The sequence below is a fragment of the Chrysochloris asiatica genome, unplaced genomic scaffold (assembly GCF_000296735.1).
Source record: "Chrysochloris asiatica unplaced genomic scaffold, ChrAsi1.0 scaffold00034, whole genome shotgun sequence".
Taxonomy (NCBI): domain Eukaryota; kingdom Metazoa; phylum Chordata; class Mammalia; order Afrosoricida; family Chrysochloridae; genus Chrysochloris; species Chrysochloris asiatica.
The window spans coordinates 4,887,078-4,907,554 of NW_006408552.1; the positions used below are offsets into that span (position 1 = coordinate 4,887,078).

A 20,477-nucleotide genomic window follows, 5' to 3' on the forward strand; every position below is an offset into this window, starting at 1 on the left:
CCTGAGAGATGGGGCTGGCCTGGGAGGTCACATGATTCCCACTGTCTGCCCTTCGGTCACTCATCCTGGGCCTAACCACCTGGCCTTGTGTGGTCTGTGAGGTGAACCAGTCAGCAAGTTCTGGTTAGGGTTCTCCATGGTGTTGCGGATCACCCAGGGCCTGGCTCTGACTGGCCACCAGCTGTCCCTTCCCTTCCAGGGGGATGGAGGGACTACGGCAAGGGCAGGGGCAGTGACGGTTGTGGCTCCCTTCATTGCTGGGCCTCATGACAGACCCTCTCAGGCTCCACCCCACCCTCATCCACAGTGCCCAAGGTGGGCACCCAAGGATGAGGCCCACCCAGCTCCTGCCCTCAAACAAGGTCTCGGGGTGGCAGGGATCTTCCTTCTGCCCATCACGTGATCGGGACAGTTTGTTCTTCCACTGACTCACTGAGGTTTCTAGGGAGGGAGAGGTGGGCCCTATGGTAGGCCAGCTGCTGGCTCAGCGATGCAGCGTCATTGCCACAGCACTGGGACTTGCCCTGTCTTCCGGGCTCAGAGCTCTGAGGGCCACACAGCCAGCTAACCAGGCAGTCTGGGCCCAGCCTAGCCCTCAGGGGCCTGAATGGTGATTAGAGGGGAAACTGAGGCACATCAGGCTTTCCCAGCTGTGCGGCGTGGGGCTGGAAGACAGGTGAGTCCAGAGAGGTGTTCAGTAGAGCAGGTACACCAGTGTCCTGCTGCCCTCGCTGAGTCCCCGGGCAGTGCAAAGAGACTCTGTGGTCAATCATTCCTCATGTTTCTCTTCCTGGGTCACCTTGCTGAGTGCCTGTGGCTTCCCTGACCAGGCCAAGGCCCCACGCAAGTCCGGTGTCTAGGGCCTCCTCACACTGGCCGTCTCCTTCGCAGTGTCCCCCAGCACCCCACCCCACCACAAGCCACCAGAGCAGCCTCGGTTCTGACTAGGGCTCACTCAGACCTCAGGCTCCCTCTGTGGCTTCTGAGGACAACTCCCTCCTCTCAGCTCCACGACAGGGTTGAAGAAATGGGAACCACCCAGGAAGCCATGAAGGGGGCACAAAAGATTCCTGAGTCCTGGGGAGAGGGGGATGTCCAGCCTGGACTAGGACCTCAGGCAGTGAAGTTGGGCTTGCAGGAGACAGTGGGAGGTGTGAATGCAGCCAGAGTTTGGGTTTCATCCTGCCCTCTCACTCAGCAACTGTGGAGTCTCCAGCCTTAGTTTCTCTACCTGTGAAATGGAGGCCTTGGCATAGTTGGTGTGGGTTAGGTGAGGGCACGTGAGGACCGTATACTTGTGCATGCTGCTGTCTGGTGGGCGCAGAACCTTCCAGCAATTACCAAGTGTTGGTGATGGGGGGGATGGGGTGCTGATTTGGGGTCAGGTGGGTTGGCTGGTTCAGGTCCGGGAGAGGACAGGGCTCTAATGTTAGACGGCAGTGTGGGTGAGAATCCTGAGTATGGGGAGCCGGGTGGGGGTGGCCAGTGGGTCCCTCATTCTCCGCCCCCACTTGCACACTTGCAGGAGGGCTGCAGGGGGCAAACATGAGTCTGGAGCCAGAGCTGCTGTGGAGCGGGATACTGCTACTATTGCTGTTGGGGGCAGCAGCTGGCTTGTGTGTGCGCTGCTCCCACCCAGGTAAAGATGAGGGTGTGGGATCGTGGAGAGAGGAGTTGGAAGGGGCAGTCATAGTCTCAGGAGGCAAGGGTGAGCCCCTCAGGGCAGCTGGGGGGGCTCTAAACAGCCTGCTGCAGACATCTGGGTGGAGTGTGAGTGTCTGGGGTGGTGGGCTTGCCCTGGACTATGGAAGGGATGCTGAGCTGCCTACAGCATCCACCTTCTCTAGGGGCCTCTCCTAAGGTGAGCCACTGTAGCCCAGGGCGATGGACATCTTGGCTAGGGCCCTGCCAGAGGACTGCAGAGGGCACAAGGGGATGAGGTCTTGTTCTGGCACCAGGACTGTGCCAACCTGGGCCTGTTCTTGCAGGTTCAAAGAAGAGCGGGAAAATCTATGAGCAGAGAAACCTGTAAGTTGCCTTCGCGGGTCTCTGCTGCTCCTGGGTGTACTTGTGTGTCCCGGGCCTGGGCATACCCATTCACTGCTGCTTCCTCCCTGAAACCCCTCAGGAGAGAGAAGAGGGGAACTCAGGGCTGTCCAGACCCTGCCCCAGCCTGGGATGGGTAGGGGAGGGTTTCTGGGAGGAGGTCCTCCTGGGCTACTGGACACTCCATTTCTCCATCTTACCTATGAGGCTCTCTGGAGACCCAGGCAAGCCTGTGGTCCCGGTTTCCTTGGTTCTGACCCAGGAGCCGGTCCCCGGAGAGTCTGCCAACCAGGGACCAAGAGCTTAGGTGTCCGAGCCGCTCCTGGAAAATGCTCCAGGAGCTTGGGGAAGAGGTGGGAAGGGTGTTGAGGGAGAAAGAGGTGAGGAGAGCCTTCCGGAGGGAGAGGACAGAGCAGCATGGGTGCAATTGTGAGTGTGTCTTGTTAGATGAAGGGAGGAGGGCCTGGATTGCCAAGAAGAGCCCTCAGTCTTTGTCGAGGGGCCAAGCAACGCCATAGGAGTCTTAGGAGCAGGAGCAGAAAGGTGGGGTGTGGAGGTACCAGGACAGGTCACTGAGCCCCGGCAGAGCAGAGACCAGGCACTTCCGGCAGCGGAGGCTCTGAGTTCAGAGGAAGCTGAAACCGAAGAACATGAGGGCCATGGCCAGGGGTGTCCTGGAGCGAGAGAGTGACTAACCGAGAACAGGGATTCCTCTGAGCCCGACGTGTGCATGCTGACCTGCCCCAACACCCACCATGCATGAGCTCACACATGTTCATACGTGTGTGCTAAGGCACAGAGATACCCTGGTGTACACACACACACACACACACGCACACCTACCCACACATCCACCACGCATGAGCTCACACATGTCTCACACGTGTGTCCTCAGGCACACAGACACCTGGGTGTATATGTATGCTCCTACCCACACACTCACCATGCATGAGCTAACACATGTCTCACACGTGTGTCCTCAGGCACACAGACACCCGAGTGTACACACACACATGCACACACACCTACCCACACACCTACCATGCACAAGCTCACATGTCTCACATGTGTGTCCTCAGACACACAGACACCCGGGTGTACACACACATATATGTGCACCCACATGCCCATCATGCATAAGCTCACACGTCTCACACTTGTGTGCTCAGGCACACACACACATGCACACGCACCCACAAGCCCACCATGCACAAACTAACACATGTCTCACACGTATGTGTTCAGGCACACAGACACCCGGGTATACACACACACACACACACACACACACACACACACACATTCGCATGCTATCATTTCCTTTTATAACTGAAAAACCACATCTAGATTTGAAAATAGAATCTTCTCATTCCTATCTACCCCTGGGGCCATTTATGGGCTTTGGGGGGGCCATATGTCTCAGAGGTATTAAGAAGAACAAAGCGAGATCGGGCACCAGCTGTTTCCCTGGAAGTCCCGAAGTGCCATGTGATGGCCCAGCGGGAGGGAGGCTGGGAAATCCAGACTTTTAGGTGGGCCCATTGGAGCTGCCTCAAAGGAGAAAGTGGTGGTGATGGTTTGGTCCCAGCATTTCTGCTGAGTCTTGACGTTGTCCTACTGGCTATTTGGGAATGAATGGTGTGTATGAACACCCAGAGAAGGCCGCGGTCCCCTGGGAATGTAGCAGACCTTGTCCTTCCAGTCACAGCAGGGTCCCTGAGTAGGGGGCCAGGCTTCAAGGAGACCTCTTCAGCTGCCCTCATAACGGTCTCTGGGGCACCAAGATGCCCAGCAGGGAAGACGATTTGGGGGGTCAGCCTGGCTGGCAGCTGGATCCCAGGCTGCACACCCAGTGAGTAAACAGGGAGCTAGGGATCCAGAGGGGCTTCCTTCTTGCTCTCACTCTGGTTCTCCGCTCCCTTCTCTGTCCCTCGTCTCTGTGTGTCCATCTCCCCTGTCCCGCTGCCCCTTGGGCTGGGGGGAGGCCAGCTGCTAACTCACCATAGCCTTCTGTTTCCAGACATGCGAATCAACAAAGCTTTGCGGTGGCGCGGACCTATTCTTGTGAGTCCTGTCTACATCCTTTCTGTCCCCAGCCCCTGAGGTGGTGGCCAGGTCTGGTGGGGCAAAGGGCTATTGGAGCTGTGGCAGCTGGGTGTGCTGGGGATTGGCCCAAACCCCTTTTGCCCTTCTGCAGTGGTGGAGCAAGCATGGTCAGGGTCCCTGGTGGATGAAGTACTGGACCCAGCACAAAGGTAGTAGTGAGCTCCCTGTCCTGGGCCTGGAAAAGTCACAGCTCCACAGGGGTGATGAGGAGGAGGGCCCCGGGGGTCCCCACCGGGTTGAGTCCAGGCCAAGATCTCACTCCCTCCCCAAGTTGGGGTGCTCCACCCTGAAGGCCCCATCAGGAGGTCCAAGTCCCTTAGCAATTCCTTCAGCCTCTCCATACCCCCACTCCCATAGGAAGGACAAACTCCTGCAATTCTCCCCCAGTGCCAAAGGTGAGTGACCCCAGGCACAGGTGGGTATGGGTGCAGGTAACCCCCCTGGTGGGACCCTTGGAGAAGCCTGGAGAACCCGCACCACAGAGGAGGGGCCCTCCTGGGGGGACGAGGGACAGGCTGAGGAGAGTGGAACAATGAACCTGGCTTCCTTCTAGGTTCGGAATCTCCCAGGTACCAGAACTTCTGCAGAGGTAGGCAGTCTCCAGGGCTGAGGGTTGGGGGGTGGGCTGAGGGTTGTGGGGGGTGGGCTCAGAACTGAGTCTCATCTCCTCTTCAGGAAGCAGGCATGGGTCCGATGCAGCCTATGTGTGAGTGGCTTTCTCCCTGCCTGTCCCTGCTGGCCACAGCCCAGTCTTCCTCACCTAGAATCTTCTCTCGGCCTCATACTTGGTGGGATGGGGACATGGCCCAGCTCTGGGGAGGGGGGCACCCGGGGGGAAGACAAGTAACCTAGAGTCTAGATCCCCCAGGACTATCTGCTCATTTCACAGATGGGCAAACTGAGGCCCAGAACAAGGCCCATGTGGCTAGAGGCAGGCTGCAGTCCCCTCCAGCCCTGGTGTGGAAGGAGGGAGCAGTGGGAGTGGGTGGCTGGTGCCCCCCCTCCATTGGGGTCCCCACTCCTCATCCCCACTTGTCTGTGTCTTCCTGGCCAGAGAGCCCATCACTGCAGATTATTATAACTGGGGACAGTGCCAGAAGGCCCTGGAAGGTGAGGCAGAGGGCGAGGATGGGTTGCCAGGAAGGCTGGACAGCCGGAAGGGGAGGGAGAGGGGTGTGGGACTCCTTGGAGAAGGAGTCCCGGCGGGGGGGAGTGCATCTGGGACCTCAGAGAATGGCCCAGGTCAGGGTCACTGTGCATGCTCCGAGGATGCTGGGATGAGTGACTTCTAACACCTTAGCGTCACAGGAGAAACTGAGGCCCAAAGGTGGGGCATGTCTGCTGGTGGGTGTACTGGCCTGGGGGACTTAAATCCAGCTCCCCAACCTGGGTTCCTTCCTGAGTTATGGGGGGAGGATACCCTAGTGGGAAGGGCAGAGCCTCCTGCCCCCCCACACCCCAGGGGTTGGGGGGCCCTCCGTTAGTCCCTTTCATGTAGCTTGAGCTGAAGATGGGGCTGTGTGTGTGTGTGTGTGTATGTGTGTAAGAGCTCAGCATGAGGGGTCTGGCCCCCTCCCAGCCCTCAGCAGCACACTGACCAGAATTTGATGTTGTTATTTCCTCCCTTCACCCCACCTCCCATGGAGCCCCACCCTGGGGCCTGTCCTCAGAGCAGCAGCCAGGCCAGGCCCCTAGGAAGTTTCCCTGGAGGGACCAGGGGCCAGGGACCTGAGCGTGTGGGTGAGGGATGGAGGTGGGGATGGGGACATGTCCATTCAGTGTGTGGGGCCTCTCGGCAGAGGAGGATGACTCCAGCTCCTACCAGAATGTGCTCATCTGCAAGCCGAGCAGTGCCAAGCTAGGTGAGGGGGCCGACCGAGGGGTGGGCAGGGAGAGGCCCTATCTGGGCAGACTGAAGGCCACCCCGCATAAAGGCATCACCCTCAGGTGCCCAAAAGTGCCTTTGGGTAGAGCATTGTCCCAGGTGTCCTTGGGGATGGTACCTAATGAGGGAGGTGCAGGTGAACTCCCGGGACCCTCCTCCCCTGCTGAGTGGACAGGGGGCCCTAAGGAATGTCCCCACACAGATGACGAGGACTCAGAGGACTACCAGAACTCCATGTCCATCCAACACTGGCGGGAGTCCAGGAGAATTGTGGGTAGGTGGCCCCAGGAAAGAGCTCACCAGCGGGCAGCTTCCCAGGGTAGCCTCGGGGGTGGGAAGTCTGGGAGCCCTGATCTGGGGAGGCCAGGCCAAACCCACAGTGACATGTGGGGCATCCTTCATGTGAGTCCCCATCCAGTGTGGCCTTCCCACGTGGGTTGCTGGGCTGGGCTCATCTGACCACCTGCCAGACTGTCACCCAGAGCTCATGCTGAGTGAGGTGTCTCCTTCCCCAGTAGGCAGCCCCGACGAGGATGGTAGCGAGCCAGATTATGTGAACGGGGACGTGGAATCTGGGACTGCCTAGAGGATCCTGAGCAAGGTACAGCCCTTGGTGGGGAGCTGGGCTGCAGGGGGTGTCCTGGAGGAGCACACGAGGTGCCGACAGGCTATCCTCCTTAGATGGTTATCTCAGGCAGAGGGACATACCCCAGCAAGGCCTGCCTGGCTCGCGCTCCCTGTAGGACTTGGGGGGCGGGTGCAGCGGTCAGCGGGGCAAGTCTTCTAGGAGTGGTGAGGTGAAAGGTCTCCCAGCAACACCCTCAGAACCCACTTCCTCACTTGCAACATGGGTACAGACCTCTTAGATGAGACATTGCAGGCAAGCATAAGCCTGTCAGGACCTCGTCACTGAAGGCTGGACTTGGGCAGGTGGGCACTGAGAGCCAGCAGTGGGGGAAGGGACAGGAACCTGGCGGCCATGGGTGTATGGGAGGCAGGACAACTGACCCAGGGGACTTGTGCACAGCTGCCCTCCAGGCCTGGTGTGGGAGAAAAGGTGAATCACACAGGCCAGAGGGAGGGAGGATTCAGCCATTTGTATATGGCGCCAGCAGGGAAGCCACAAGGCCACCATTCATTCATTCAGTATGGGCGGGCACCTGCTCTAGATGCCAGGGACATTAATCAACAAAACACAAAGTTCCTCACCTCTTAGAATTGATATTCTTGTGGGAGGGACCATAAATACTAATATTAATTAAGAAATAACTAAGAGGCAGCGAATCCTGTGTTAGATGGTGGTCAGTCCTTTGAAGAGAAGTATGGCAGACCAGGGGGCAAGGAGTAGGAGGGTGGGGAGAGGAGAGGCCAGGGAAACCTTTCCCAAGCTCCACAAGGCGGCCAGGGAGTCCTGGGGGGCTACAAAGTTTTAGGGCTCTCAGCTGCTAGCCAAGCGTTGGCAGCTAGAATCCACCGAGATGCCACTGAAAAAGGCCTGGTGATCAGCATCTGAATCCCTGTGGAGCACAGTTGTACTCTGTCATGAGGTCTGAGGTGGCCACACTCTGAATCAACAGCACTCAATTTACTGGAGGAGGCCAGGGGGGCAGGAGAGGAGGGAGTGAGGGGAAAGTAAGGAAGGTCGGGGTAGGGGCCAGGGTGCTGAGAGTTAGCACTTGGGTGTTCACTGAGTGAGGAGGAACTAGGTCTGAAACCAAAGACGTGCTAAGATTTGGGAAATGAACCAGGAACAAGGAAGTTAAGGCCCTAATTCAAGACAAATGGGGACACAGGTGGTGGCAGTGAACCTGGGCCAAATGGGACTGGATACATTTTGAAAGTAAAGCCAACAGTGTTGACTACTGTGCTGTGTGGGTGTGGGAGGAGAAATGGAGAAGATGGTGGTGGTGGTGGTGTGTCAGCAAGCTAGCGGGAGCATTTGAAGTTAGCCAGTGGGCTGCGGAAGGAAGGGAAGCAGGTTTGGCAGGAAGGTCAGGTGATATGGGGGCACACTGCCTGCGGGTAAGACAGCCCACTAGCCAGCCAGGTGGACACAGGAGGTCTGCAGCCAGAGATTCAAGCAGGGACTCAGGGGAGAGGTTCAGGCTGGAGTCACAAACCTGGGTAGTGTCCCTGCAGGGGAGGCATCCAAGGCAGTTTCTCTCCTCATACTTGGTGTGGGGGTGGGTGGCACTGGCAAGGCAGTGCCTGCTTTCTCCCAGCCAGTCACACACACAACATCCTAGCCAAGGCAAACCTTGTCCTTTGACCCAATTCTTGTCTTCTACATTGAAGGAGCCAAGGCAGAGAGCGGACATCACAGGCCCATACACCACCTTCCCAGGGTCGTGTAGTTCTGGAGGGGCAGAAGCACATCCCAGGGACCACCGGGCCTCAGACATTCCATGGAACCGCAGAGCCCTCTTGCTGACCTGGCCTTCCACGGGCAGGGGCTGGAGCTGAAGCAAATGGCATCCCCCACCCTCTTTAGCCTAGAGTGTGGCGCTATGGGCTAATGCGCCGGACTGCAATGATGGTTTGAACTGCAAGGTTGGCTGTTCAAGCTCACCAGCCGCTCCATGGAAACCCTATACAGGGTCACTATGAGTAGCAACCGACTCGAAGGCACTTAACAACAATAACCCCTTTTATCAAAACCACCCCACAGGGCATTGGTGTCCTTTTCTGCTTTGGATTTGGATCATTTGCTTGTTCATGACTGCAAGCTTGTACAGTTAATTTATATAGGTGGAGCCATATTTAATATTCTATACTCCAGGTTAGACTTTGGTCTCTCTTCTCTCCTATAAAGCATTACGTGGACTTAGTTTCCGCATACTAATCAAGGGGAACCCCATCTCGCATCTGTCCTGCAGAGGGGCCCTGCGATTACTCAGGAAATGAGGTCATGGTCATCTTTGGTGACACTTTGCTGGAAATGTTTGAGGACAAAATGAACATCCCAGGGGAGCTGGCCGCCAGGAAGTGGCCAAGGCCCCAGGAGGAGGGGATCTCCGCAGTTGCCCTGAAATCCCCTCTGCCCGAGGCTGGCTGACTCATGGATAAGACCACAGGGACCAGAATAAACTGTCTGTTTACTAACCGAGGAGTTAGGTGTCTGTTTTTCCTGCTTCCTGTTAAAAACAGACCCCAGAGGCCTAGGTGGTGGCAGTGGTGTCGGTTCTGACTCATGAGAGCCTACATAGGGTTTCCGAGGTGGTAAATCTTTACAGAAGCTGAAAGCCTCATCTTTCTGGTAGATTTGAACTACTGGCCTTGCAGTTAGTAACCCTGCACTACCAGAGCCCCTTGGAGAGGCCCAGAGAAGCCTGTATGTAACACATGGTGGCGTGTGGGTGCCTTCAACAGGGTGGGGGGGGGGGGAGGAAGAGTCATTGTCGGCACCAGCAGCTGAAGGCTGATTCCTGTGAAGCCAAGGTTAGACATGCCATCTCACCAACCTCTGTTCCAATGCCCACACCAGCCCTCTGTCCCAGGGCACTCTGCTGGTTCCATAATTCATTGCTATGGGAACTTGCAGGCAATACTGAGCATTACAGGGTGTATTAGGGAAGTATCAAGTTACAGCTCGGGAACAGGAACAACTCACGACACTTCAGTCAGGACAGCTTCTTAGACACCCGCCCCTGGGCCCCTGAGCTCATCCAGGCCTCTACTCAGACAAGCATCACAAAGCTTTTGCTCCCCTGGTAAACACCCATAGGGACCCCACTCGACCAGTAAGCCTCAGCCTGAAGGTGCCTGGGTCATGGGTCGGGGAGCCTAGCTCTGCCAAGTGCCCAGGGGAACCCCACTCTGCTAGCTAGCCTCCTGCTCGAAGGCGCTCAGCTCTCTTGATCTGTGGATTGGGGAGCCCACCACGCCATCTCCTGCTGGCCTCCTGGTTCTGCTGCTTCTTGCACGGACACTGGCGAGACAGTGAGAAGCTCTGTCTCCTGGGTTTAGAAGGTTCTTATCAGGGTCCAAAGAAGATGCTCTGCACCTAGTTGATTTGCATGGTTCCACACCAACAAAGATGGCACACACCGTATTTGCATGACTGCAAATTGCCCAGCCTCCCTGACGAGCCCTAGTGGTGCAGAGCATTAAACATTGGGCTGCTAATCAAAAGGCTGGCAGTTCAAACCTACCAGCCACACCACAGGCAAAAGATAAGGCTGTCTGCACCGGTCAGGATTTACAGTCTTAGAAAACTCTGTTCAGTCCTTATGGGGTGGCTAAGAGTCAGAACTGACTCCATGGAAGTAGGGGTTTGGCTTGGGTCTAGCCCTTGGTGGGCCATAAGGACCTAGCTGCACAGTGCCATACAATCATTTGGTGGGAATTACAAGAAAGGACCTACAAAAGTGATCCCTCCCACCACAGGCCCTTTTAATAGAAGGCATCTGAGACCCAGAGAGGTGGGATCTGGTCCTCAAGCCCAGCATCCTCTAGGGTACCCTACTAAGTCTTTCCATGAGAAAATGTTTATGACACAAATAGCTAAAACACTTTTTTTAGAAAATATCTAAAACTCAACCACTGGCCACAAGTAGCTTCACATACCTCAGACCTGATTCTAGAGACTCAGAGTCAGAGAACTAAAACCAGGATTCATTTCTGCACTGTGGTTATGAGACACCAGCTCTGGAGACGAAACCCCCAGGAGGGGTCGGCTCCGCCAGTCCAGCAAAAACCATGCCTTTACCTCACAGGATTGAGAGGCTCAAGACAAAAATAAGTAAGACTGAGAATAATCACGTGAAAGGGTTTTGTAAAAGTTAACCTGCAGGTTTTGAGGGCAATGGCTATCTCCAATGATTTTTGTCCTTTTAAAAGTCAAACAGCCACTCTTTGAGTACTGGAGACTTTCCTGGGTTGATTTCGTCTGTGTTTGAGCGTGGTCTGGGGAAGTGACTGAACTTGCCCAGGAGGGGCAGTGCTAGGCAGGGGCTGGGAGTTAAAGGGACAAGAGACAACCAGATGGGCAATGCCGGCTGTCCCGGTACTGTCCACAGCACAAGGGCCTGTGGACACACCTGGAAGTTAGCATGACACAGAGTATGTTTTCAATCCAGGCTTCACCTCCCTCCTTTAAAAAACATCATTAAGATTGGCAGGAGCCATAATAATTAAGGAATTAAAACGAAGAAATTGAGACATATTAATCAAGGAATTAAAATAAATAAATGAGACGACGGGGACCCTGCACATAGAATTGTTTTTGCAAAGCAACAATGAATTATTTTCCTTGGATCGCAGAGCTGCAAGGGAGAAATATTCTATGCACAGGCCCCTAGTTAATTTTTTTCCTTTTGAATCATTCTCTGATTTATTCATGATTTTATTAGTATCCCTTTACTTTAGATTTTGACTCTCCCACACTTTAGTATATTTTTATTAAAAGTTAGAAGCTATATGTTAGCTACGTTTTATTCTACTTGTAATCATGGGTAGTTTTAATACTTATATTAACAATGTTCTTAAGATTGCTAGGAGACAGGATTTGTCAATTGAATTACTACCAATTTAGGCTTAGTGATTATAAACATTCTTCCTTGTAGCCTTAGTTTAAGGCAATAAAGAATCCCTAAAAGCAACTAGGCCATAAATAAGGGCTGTGGGTACAAAAATTCCTAAAAACAATTAGATTATAGATAAAGGCTATGGGTATATACAGATACTAAATAAAAAGTCTTAGACATTCTTAAATTAATGATCAGTAAAATAGAGAAGTTGTTTTTCATAGCCTCAGCTTTTTAAATGTTCTGATAGGTGATGATTTTGTAGGCTATAAACAGATAGTGTATGGAAGAAGTTAATTGCACCTAACAACTAAAATTAACAAGACTTAACAGAAAAAGGTTAAGAAATATATGTGAACGTTAACTTGCTTCTCAGAGAAAAGAATAGATTTATATAGGAACAAATGTTTAACTAAAAGGTTTCAAGGCACCAGGATGTCTCTCGTATGTGTTGCTTTAACTTCTCATCTTTGTTGTAAATCTAAGGGTCGTAACCATGAAGAATGTGTGCCTCAGAATAGATTGTATTTTGAAGACATTGATTACTATGAAAGCAATGCTTTTTTAACAGTATATAAGGGGGTTTAAGATAGAATAGGGATAGAAGGAAAAAGAGTAAAAAGAGGAATGTAGAGAATAAGGGAAGTAATGGGGAGAAGGAAAAAGAGTGGGGAGTAGTGTGAAAAAGGAAGAAGGATAATAACGCATGTAAGATAGAATAAGTAAGTAGAGGTGGGTAGAGAAGAAGAAGAAGGAAAAAGAAGAATAAAAAAGCATGTAGGAAGAAGAGAAGGAGAATAAACAGGAGGGGAGAAGGAGAATAGAGGAGAATGAAAGAGCAGAAGGTAAAAGGAGAAGGGTGGAGCAGGAGAACAGGGGAGTAAAGAATGAGAGAAGAATAAAGCATGTAGTAAGAAGATTTTGAATTCATCATAACTTATCGACAATGTGTAATTCTTTCCGCCGATGCATGCATCAACCTTCGGAAAAATTCCTGAAATAAATTTGCCGGGACTGGCTCCCGGCATAAGATGAAGTCTAACATTTAGTAACCTGTGTGTTGGGATGGAATACAGCGCCAACAAGATTCATCAGTGTTGATAACATTGTTCAAGGTGAGTATGCGAGGGCTCACTGTATCGTTCTATCTGCTTGATGGTCCAGGTATATAATTCTCGTCATCCGTGAGGAAGACTCGGGTTCCTGGACACTGGAGGCTGGCGGGATGCTATGATGCTGAATGGGTTCCAGCAGAGCTTTTAGGCCTAGATGGGCTAGGATGAAAGGCCTGGTGACTAGCTGAAAATCAACCAGTGTATCACAGTCTGACCACACTGACTGAGCAGCGTTTCCTTCCACTATTGAGTCATGCCCCCGTGAGTCGGGCTGACTGAACGATAACTAACAACTTTTGTATACAAGTGAAATTTCCATAATTAAAAAAAAAAAGGAAAAAACAAGAAAAGTCATTCTTCAAATGCATGTAAAATTCACTGGGGAGCCTAATGCAATCAGCAGACATGGCTACGCCACAGGCCAGGTGACAGGCGGCATGCCTGGGAGTTTCCTGAGTGCATACATTGGCATCACGGGAACCAGTGACCGGGGGTAAGCCCTTTGGGAAGGGCTCATGGCCCCGGCTGCTCTGAGACTAAACAGTCAGCAAAAGACCAAGTCCTGCCTTCTCTCTAGGAGCAGGTCCCTTTCGGTTTCCAGAAACACGGAGACCAGCTTGTCCTGTCACCCAATCACAATCTCTGTTGGCAGCTGGGCACAGAGACAGGAAGTGGTTTTCCCAAAGGCTTGCTGCACCCCGGAGAGATTCCTCCACAGACCCAAGTAAAGAATGTTCCGAATTATAAGTTTTATTCCGCAGTGACTGCACCCACGTCCCGGGCCGGGCCCGAGTTTCCCTGGGACGTTTGCTGCCACACAGCTGTGAGCGTGGAGTTGACTGGGGACCCTCGCAGACCACCGGGAGATGTGAGAAGCAGCAGAGGCACCGGCATGCCCTGCTCCACGTCTCTCAGGAAGGAGGCTTTGCGCAACCCAATGCAGGAAGTGTCCACTCTCTCTAACTGGTCACCGGGGCCATTGTTTTCTGACACAGCCTGGCCAGCAGACCGGCCATCTGCAGGAGAGACTGCACACCTTCTGCAATTTTCATATGCGTGTATCCGATTTCCTGAAACACAAACCAAATTGATATCTGCTTACTAGGGGGGAGGGGCTAATTCATAAAAGCTGATCCAATGGTTTATTCAGAATTCAGGCAGTGTTTGCGCTGTATCCTCTCAACAGCAACAAAATCAGTAAGAGGTAAAGATTAAAAAAATAAACACACTGAACTCTCAGATATAATGAATAATGCAATAGGTTAAGCAGACCAAAGGTCCACTTGTTCCCTAAAAGGATGCTGGTGTTTTATGGTGAGAGTAGGTATTTCTCAGCCACAGACCTTGGAGGGTCCAAGAACTGGCTCTGGAAGGTTCCCCAAGACCCAAGATGGTGGGCCAGGCACAGCATCTGTGCACTGCTCTGTGGAGGACAGTCTCACAAAATGGTACCAACCCCTCAACCCAAAACCACACTTGTCACAGAAGCCACACATGCCAGGAGGAAGCCCAGGTGGAGAAGAGACAAGTTACTCAGACAGTATTACAGCAGGCTCCATCCACACATGCACAGTGTATTGTCAAAACGTGTTTCAACATGTTTCTGTGATCAGCCGATGGCTGTGGACAAGTTCTCTCAGGAATATCCCGCTTATCTGAGGGTGACTCCAAAAACAAGGGTTCTGAGGGGATCTGCTCAGAAGGTTATGGAGTTTTTGGATTTCCAACGATTGTCATCTTCATAGATTTTCTTGATGCATGTAGGACAATCAGGAGTCCTGGTGACTCTGTGGGTTAATGCGCTGGACTGCAAGGTTGTTTGAACCACAAGGTTGGTGGTTCAAGCTCACCAGTCACTCCTTGGAAACCCTAGACAGGGTCACTATGGATCGGAACCAACTAGAGAACACTTAATGAAAACATAGGACAATCATGGAAGCTTATTAGGAAGAAGTTTCAAGAAAACTGAAATCTACAACGGTGAGAAAAAGGGCAGGAAAGTTGCACCGTGGAGTATTTTCCCACCACTATACGTCTACTTGTTCTGGGAGGGTACAAGGGCTGTCCTGTGAGTATTTCATTGGGAACCCTTCCCCCACCCTACAGTCCTGAGCTTACTCCTTCAGGCTTCTTTTTGTTCCCCGAACTTAAAGAACATTGAAAAGGAACACGGTTTGGTCCCTCAGGGATGCCAAAACTGGTTCTGACGTGGTGTCCACTGAGAAGCACAGAATTCTTCAGGGAAAGGTTGATACTGTTAAGTGTCTTCAAGTCAGTTCCAACTCATAACTGACCTGTATAGGGTTTCCAAGGAGCAGCGGCTGGGTTTGAACCACCAACCTTGTTCAAGCAGTCAAACAGCACCACACCAAGATGGAAACACCATCCAGCTGGGGGATGTGTGGAGAAACAGCACACTAACAGTGTTTAGTAAAGGTCACTGCCATTGTGGACCAATGTTTTTGACTCCTCAGCCTGAGGAACCCAGAGTTTAGGACATCACCAGTGGAGACTGCCCCGTGGCCCCGTGGAGTCTGTCACGAGGAAGGAGCAGATATGAGGCAGATAGTAATGGAGGGAGGGTTCTCCTGCTAGTGGGCACCCTCCCATCCTAGCAGCAGGAAAAGCTGGACGAGCTACAAAATCAGGAGTTATCTTCAGCAGAGAAAGAAATCCAGGAGAGAGCTGAGGTCTAAGTTCAAGGAAACCAGGGCAACATCCGAGATGAAGCGACGTTCGCACTGGCTCACTTGAGGCAAAGCAGGGTCAGAGAGGGAGGTGCAACAAGCTTAAACAAGTCGCTAACAGGTCACAGTGTTGGGCTACAGGCCCCTCTAAGGATCAGAACTGGGGGCCAGAGCAGGAGGGGAGCAGGGGGGAGCGGTCGCCGCTGCACAAGTCAAAGGAAACATCTCTCCTCAGTAGGTAAAGCCTGAAGGGACAGCAAACTCTGGACACAGGTAGTGGCCCCGCAGTGGTCCCCCTCACCAGACTAACAAATACCACAGTCAGTTGAGGGAGCGGTCCTGGTGTGGCACTGTGGGACAATGCGCTGGACCACAAGGTCGGTCTGAAACTCAAGGTTGGTGGTTCAAACTCACCGGCTGCTCCTCGGAAACGCTATATATACAGGGTCGCCATGAGTCAGAACTGTCTCGATGGCATTTAACACCAATTACAACTGCTGAAAGAGGCAGGAGCGTGGTAAGAAGAGCCCACAGAGGAGATGGTGAACACCGAAGGCTGAGGCAGAGGTGGTGGTGAGCTACTGCTGAATGGGAATTCAATGACAACAGTGAAATGCTGGCCCAGCTCTACCCCCGATCAGCTGGGGACTGAACTCCGTGATCCACTGGGCTTGCTGAGGCCGATTTCTGGACATACACTGCCAGGACATTCTTCCAAATCTGTCTTAGTCTAGAAGCTGTGCTGAAATCTGCCCGGCGTCACACGGACATGTCAGCCCCATGGGCAGTGGTGGCTATAACCAAGGTGCTCTGACTCAGAGCTGAACCCCGTCTCCACGTGTAGGGGAAATTCTACCACCGAATCAACCCACTAAAGCTGAGTGCAAAGTAAAAATACCAAGGAAAAAGCACAAAGCAACAACAAAAAGCGAATGTAACGCTGGTAATACAATGGAGAGAACCACTGCAACCCGAAACCCACACTCAACTCCTGACTAGCTGCATGCCATTAAATCGATCCCGACCCACAGCAACCCGGTATAGGGTTTCCAAGGCTGCAAATCTTCACCAGAGGGAAAAAACTCTTTTTGCTCCCACTGGGCCAATCCATCTTGTTGGGGGTCGTCCTCTTTTCCTTCAACCCTCCACCTTACCAAACACGATATCCTTCTCCAGCAACTGGTCCCTCCTGACAATATGTCCTTAGTATGAGAGATGAAATCTGGCTATCCTGGCTTCGAAGGAGCACTCTGGTTGCACTTATTCCAACACAAACCTGTTGGTTCTTTTGGCAGTCCATGACACTTTCAATATTCTCCTCCAACACCTAACTCAAATGCATCAACTCTTCTACAGTCTTCCTTATTCACTGCCTGGCTTTCATGTACATATGAGGTTATTGGAAATACCATGGCTTGGGTCAGCCGCACCTTAGTCCTCAAGCTGACATCTTTGCTCTTGAACACTTTACAGAGGTCTTGTGCAGCAGATATTTGATGAAAACTACCAAGAAACACCACTTCACATCTAGTAGGACTTCTGTCCACGCGCCTACAGGAAGTCAGTTAATACCATTGTTATTCAAATTTACCCCTAAAGCCAGTGAGGATGACACTGAAGAAATCAGCCAACTTCTTCAGTCTGAAATTGATCAAACACGCAATAAAGATGTATCGAGAATTACTGGTGACTGGAACGTAAAGGTTGGAAACAAAGAGGAAGGATCAGTGGTTGGAAGATATGGCCTTCGTGATAGAAATGATGCTCGAGATCACATGATAGAATTTTGTAAGACGAATGACTTCTTCACTGTAAATACCCTTTTTAAACAACATGGTAACCATTATACACATGGACCTAACCAGAGGGAATAGACAGAAATCAAGTTGACTATGTCTGTGGAAAGAGATGGTGGAAAAGCTTCATATTATCAGCCAATACAAGGCCAGGGGCAGACTGTGGAATAGATCATCGATTGCTCATATGCAAGTCCAGGCTGAAGCTGAAGAAAATTAAAACAAGTCCATGAGAGCCAAAATATGATCTTGAATATATGCCACATGAATTTAGAGATCATTTAAAGAACAGATTTGATGCATTAGACACTAAAGACCAAAGACCAGAAGAGGTATGAGATGCCATCAAGAACATCATACAGGAAAAAAGCAAAAGGTCATTAAGACAAAGATGGAAAAGACCAAAATGGATGCCAGAAGGGACTCTGAACCTTGCAATCCAGCAAAGAGATGCTAAAGCAAATGGAAGAAGTGGGAACGGACAAGAACTGAACAGAAAATTTCAAAGGGCAGCTTAAGACAAAGTCAAATATTATAACAAAATGTGCAAAAATCTGGAGACGGAAAACCAAAAGGGAAGAACACGCTCAGCATTTATCAAGCTGGGGAAACTGAAGAAAAAATTCAAGTCTCGACTTTTGTTATTGAAGGTTTCTCAGGGTAAAATATTGAATGATGCAGAAAGCATCAAAAGAAGATGGAAGGAAAAAAAAAAAAGATGGAAGGAATACAAAAGTCACTGTACCAAAAGAAAATAGTCAATGTTCAACTATTTCAAGAAATAGCATAAATTCAAAAGCCAATTATACTGAAGGAGGAAGTCCAAGGTACACTGACGGAATTGGCAAAGAACAAGGCACCAGGAAGTGATGGAATAAAAAGTGAAATCTTTCAAGACAGTGAGGCAGTACTGGAAATTTGGAAGACAGCTACCTGGCCAACTGATTAGAAGAGATCCATATTTGTGTCCATTCCAAAGAGAGGAGACTCAATGGAATGCAGAAATCATTGGACAATATCATGAACATCACATGCAAGTAATATTTTGCTAAAGATCATTTAAAAATGGCTGCAACAGTACACTGACAGAGAACTGACAAAGGCTTAAGCTAGATTCCGACTAGACCATGGAACGAGGGCTATCACTGCTGATGTCAGATGGATCTTAGCAGAAAGTAAAGAATACCAGAAAGGTGTTTACCTGTGCTTTATTGACTATTGGCTTCCGATTGTGTGGATCATGACAAGCTATGGACAACATTGCGGAGAATGAGTATTCTCATTAATTAATTAATTGTGTTCTTAAGAAACCAGTACACAAACCAAGAGGCAGTTTTTCTACCAGAACAAGGGAACACTGAATGGTTTAAAATCAGGAAAGGTGTGCGCCAGGGTTATATTATTTCTCCATACTTATTCAATCTGTATGCTGAGCAAATAATCTGAGAATCTGGATTATATGAAGAAGAACGTGGCATCAAGACTGGATAACAACCTGTGATATGCAGGTGATACAATCTTGCTTGCTGAAAGTGAAGAAGACTTCAAAAACTTACTGTTGAAGGTCAAAAATCTCAGCCTTCAGTATGGGTTACATCTCAATGTAAAGAAAATAAAAATTCGCATCACTGGACCAATAAACAACATCCAGACAAATGGAGAAAAGACAAGTTGTCAAAGATTTCATCTTGCTCAGATCACACATCAACACTCATGGATGTAGCAGTCAAGAAATCAAACGACGTAATGCATTAGGAAATTTGCTGTCCAAGACCTCTTTAGAGTGAGTATTCAAGAGCAAAAATGTCAGTTTGATGACTCAGGTATTTTCAATAACCTCATATGCATGTGAAAGAAGGACAGTGAATAAGGAAGATGGTAGAAGAATCGATGCTTTTGAGTCATGGTGTTGGAGGAGAATATTGAAAGTACCATGGACTGCCAGAAGAACAAACAGATCTGTGTTGGAAGAAGATGTACAGCCAGAATGCCTCTTGGAAGCCATGACGGCCAGACTTCGTCTTTCATATTATCAGGAGGGACCAATCCCTAGAGAAGGACATCATGTTTGGTAAAGTGGAGGGTCAGAGAAAAAGAGGAAGGCCCCCAATGAGATGGATATGCACAGAGGCAGCAGCAATGGGCTCAAACATAGCAAGGGTCGTGAGGATGTGCAGGACCGGGCAGTGTTTGGTTCTGTTGTTCACAGGGTCACTGTGAGTCAGTACCAACTCGATGGCACCTAACAACAACAGGACTGCTGGCTGGAATGTAAAATGGCTTCCCCACTGTGGAACATGGTTTTGCAGTTTCTCAAAAAGCAAAATATCCATTATCATGTTGTTGTTGTTAGGTGCCATGTTTCCGGTGCCAGGTATGTGAGCAAAACAAAAATGTGCCCCCATGGCCCTCATGCTTGAGGAAATCGCCACCTCACTGACCTTAATGAATTCCAGTTTCAGGTATTCTGCCATTTGGAAGGTTTTACACACTCGAAAAATGTTGCCAATGATGTCTTCTGGTGAATAGCCAAGACGCCACAGGTGAGCAAGAATCTAGACCAAAGCAGATACAGTGCGGTTATTTACCACCTCCCACGGTGGGTTCCAGGGTGCAGGGAAGCCAAGCCCACTCCAATCTCCAGCCTACTGCACTGAGATCACAGTCCCTACTGGGAGCAGGCAGGTCAACGTAGACAACCCATGTACTTTTGAGAGGACCTTGAATGCCACAGAGCTCTTGGTGAGCTGAACACCTGTTTGCCAGGCCTTCCAGATCACGAGGAGCAACGTAACTGATTTCGTGGCATTGCTTCAGGCACCCCTGCAAATGTCTGAAGGTAGACTGGGAGATGGTCTACCAGCAGCATGTACAAATATTCTTATCCACGGCTCTTAGAGCGCAATGAATCGACCTCCTGCTTGGCTTAAAGTCAGGGAAGGTGTGCTTCACGGCAGTATAGGGTTCCCCCTAGCAGCTTGAATAAAAGGTTTCTTCTGGATTGGGCGGAGGCCAACCTTGTACGCTTCGTCGATGTCAGCATTCACACAATGCTGGATCAGTTCCTTCACCAGCAAGGGGTGGGGCTCGTCACAGACCTGCCCAAACCAAGAACAGAACACATGCTGCTTAGGAGTCAGCAGGGACCAGCAACGAAGGCCCTGATGGATCAACTGCTGTCAGTACATGTGACCAACATCTCACTCTGCTCTTTGCACGGAATTCTCCAGAAACAGACCAGGTCTGGGAAGAGCTCTTTCACCACCACAGATGTTAACAAGTACCCATCGATCTACTGTAGCCAGAAAAAGCTTTCT

General features: G+C 50.8%; 2 protein-coding genes across 2 annotated transcripts in view; one reads left to right on the top strand and one right to left on the bottom strand.

The window, feature by feature from the left end:
- The first annotated feature begins 1,545 nt into the window (after nucleotides 1–1,545).
- Nucleotides 1,546–6,623, top strand: LAT2 (linker for activation of T cells family, member 2). The gene is made up of 8 exons (XM_006859842.1): nucleotides 1,546–1,639; nucleotides 1,989–2,028; nucleotides 4,510–4,547; nucleotides 4,706–4,741; nucleotides 4,828–4,858; nucleotides 5,207–5,262; nucleotides 5,952–6,311; nucleotides 6,520–6,623. Exons 1-8 carry the CDS (start codon nucleotides 1,546–1,548, stop codon nucleotides 6,621–6,623), a joined length of 759 nt encoding a protein of 252 aa, XP_006859904.1.
- Nucleotides 6,624–13,617: 6,994 nt separating this feature from the next.
- The window catches only part of RFC2 (replication factor C (activator 1) 2, 40kDa), a 28,066-nt gene continuing 21,206 nt past the window's right edge, over nucleotides 13,618–20,477 (bottom strand). The window contains exons 9-11 of the mRNA XM_006859707.1: nucleotides 20,178–20,258; nucleotides 19,602–19,715; nucleotides 13,618–13,747 (exon numbers count right to left, since the gene is read on the bottom strand). Coding sequence (XP_006859769.1) covers nucleotides 13,637–13,747; nucleotides 19,602–19,715; nucleotides 20,178–20,258 — 306 coding nt within the window. The 3' untranslated portion in view covers nucleotides 13,618–13,636. The remainder of the gene's footprint in view (nucleotides 13,748–19,601; nucleotides 19,716–20,177; nucleotides 20,259–20,477) is intronic.

Coding starts and splice junctions, on each gene's coding strand:
- LAT2 (XM_006859842.1), top strand. CDS start 1,546: ATGAGTCTGGAGCCAGAGCTGCTGTGGAGCGGGATACTGCTACTATTG. Junction 4,859..5,206: donor GGGTCCGATGCAGCCTATGT/GTGAGTGGCTTT, acceptor CTTCCTGGCCAG/AGAGCCCATCACTGCAGATT. Junction 5,263..5,951: donor GTGCCAGAAGGCCCTGGAAG/GTGAGGCAGAGG, acceptor GCCTCTCGGCAG/AGGAGGATGACTCCAGCTCC.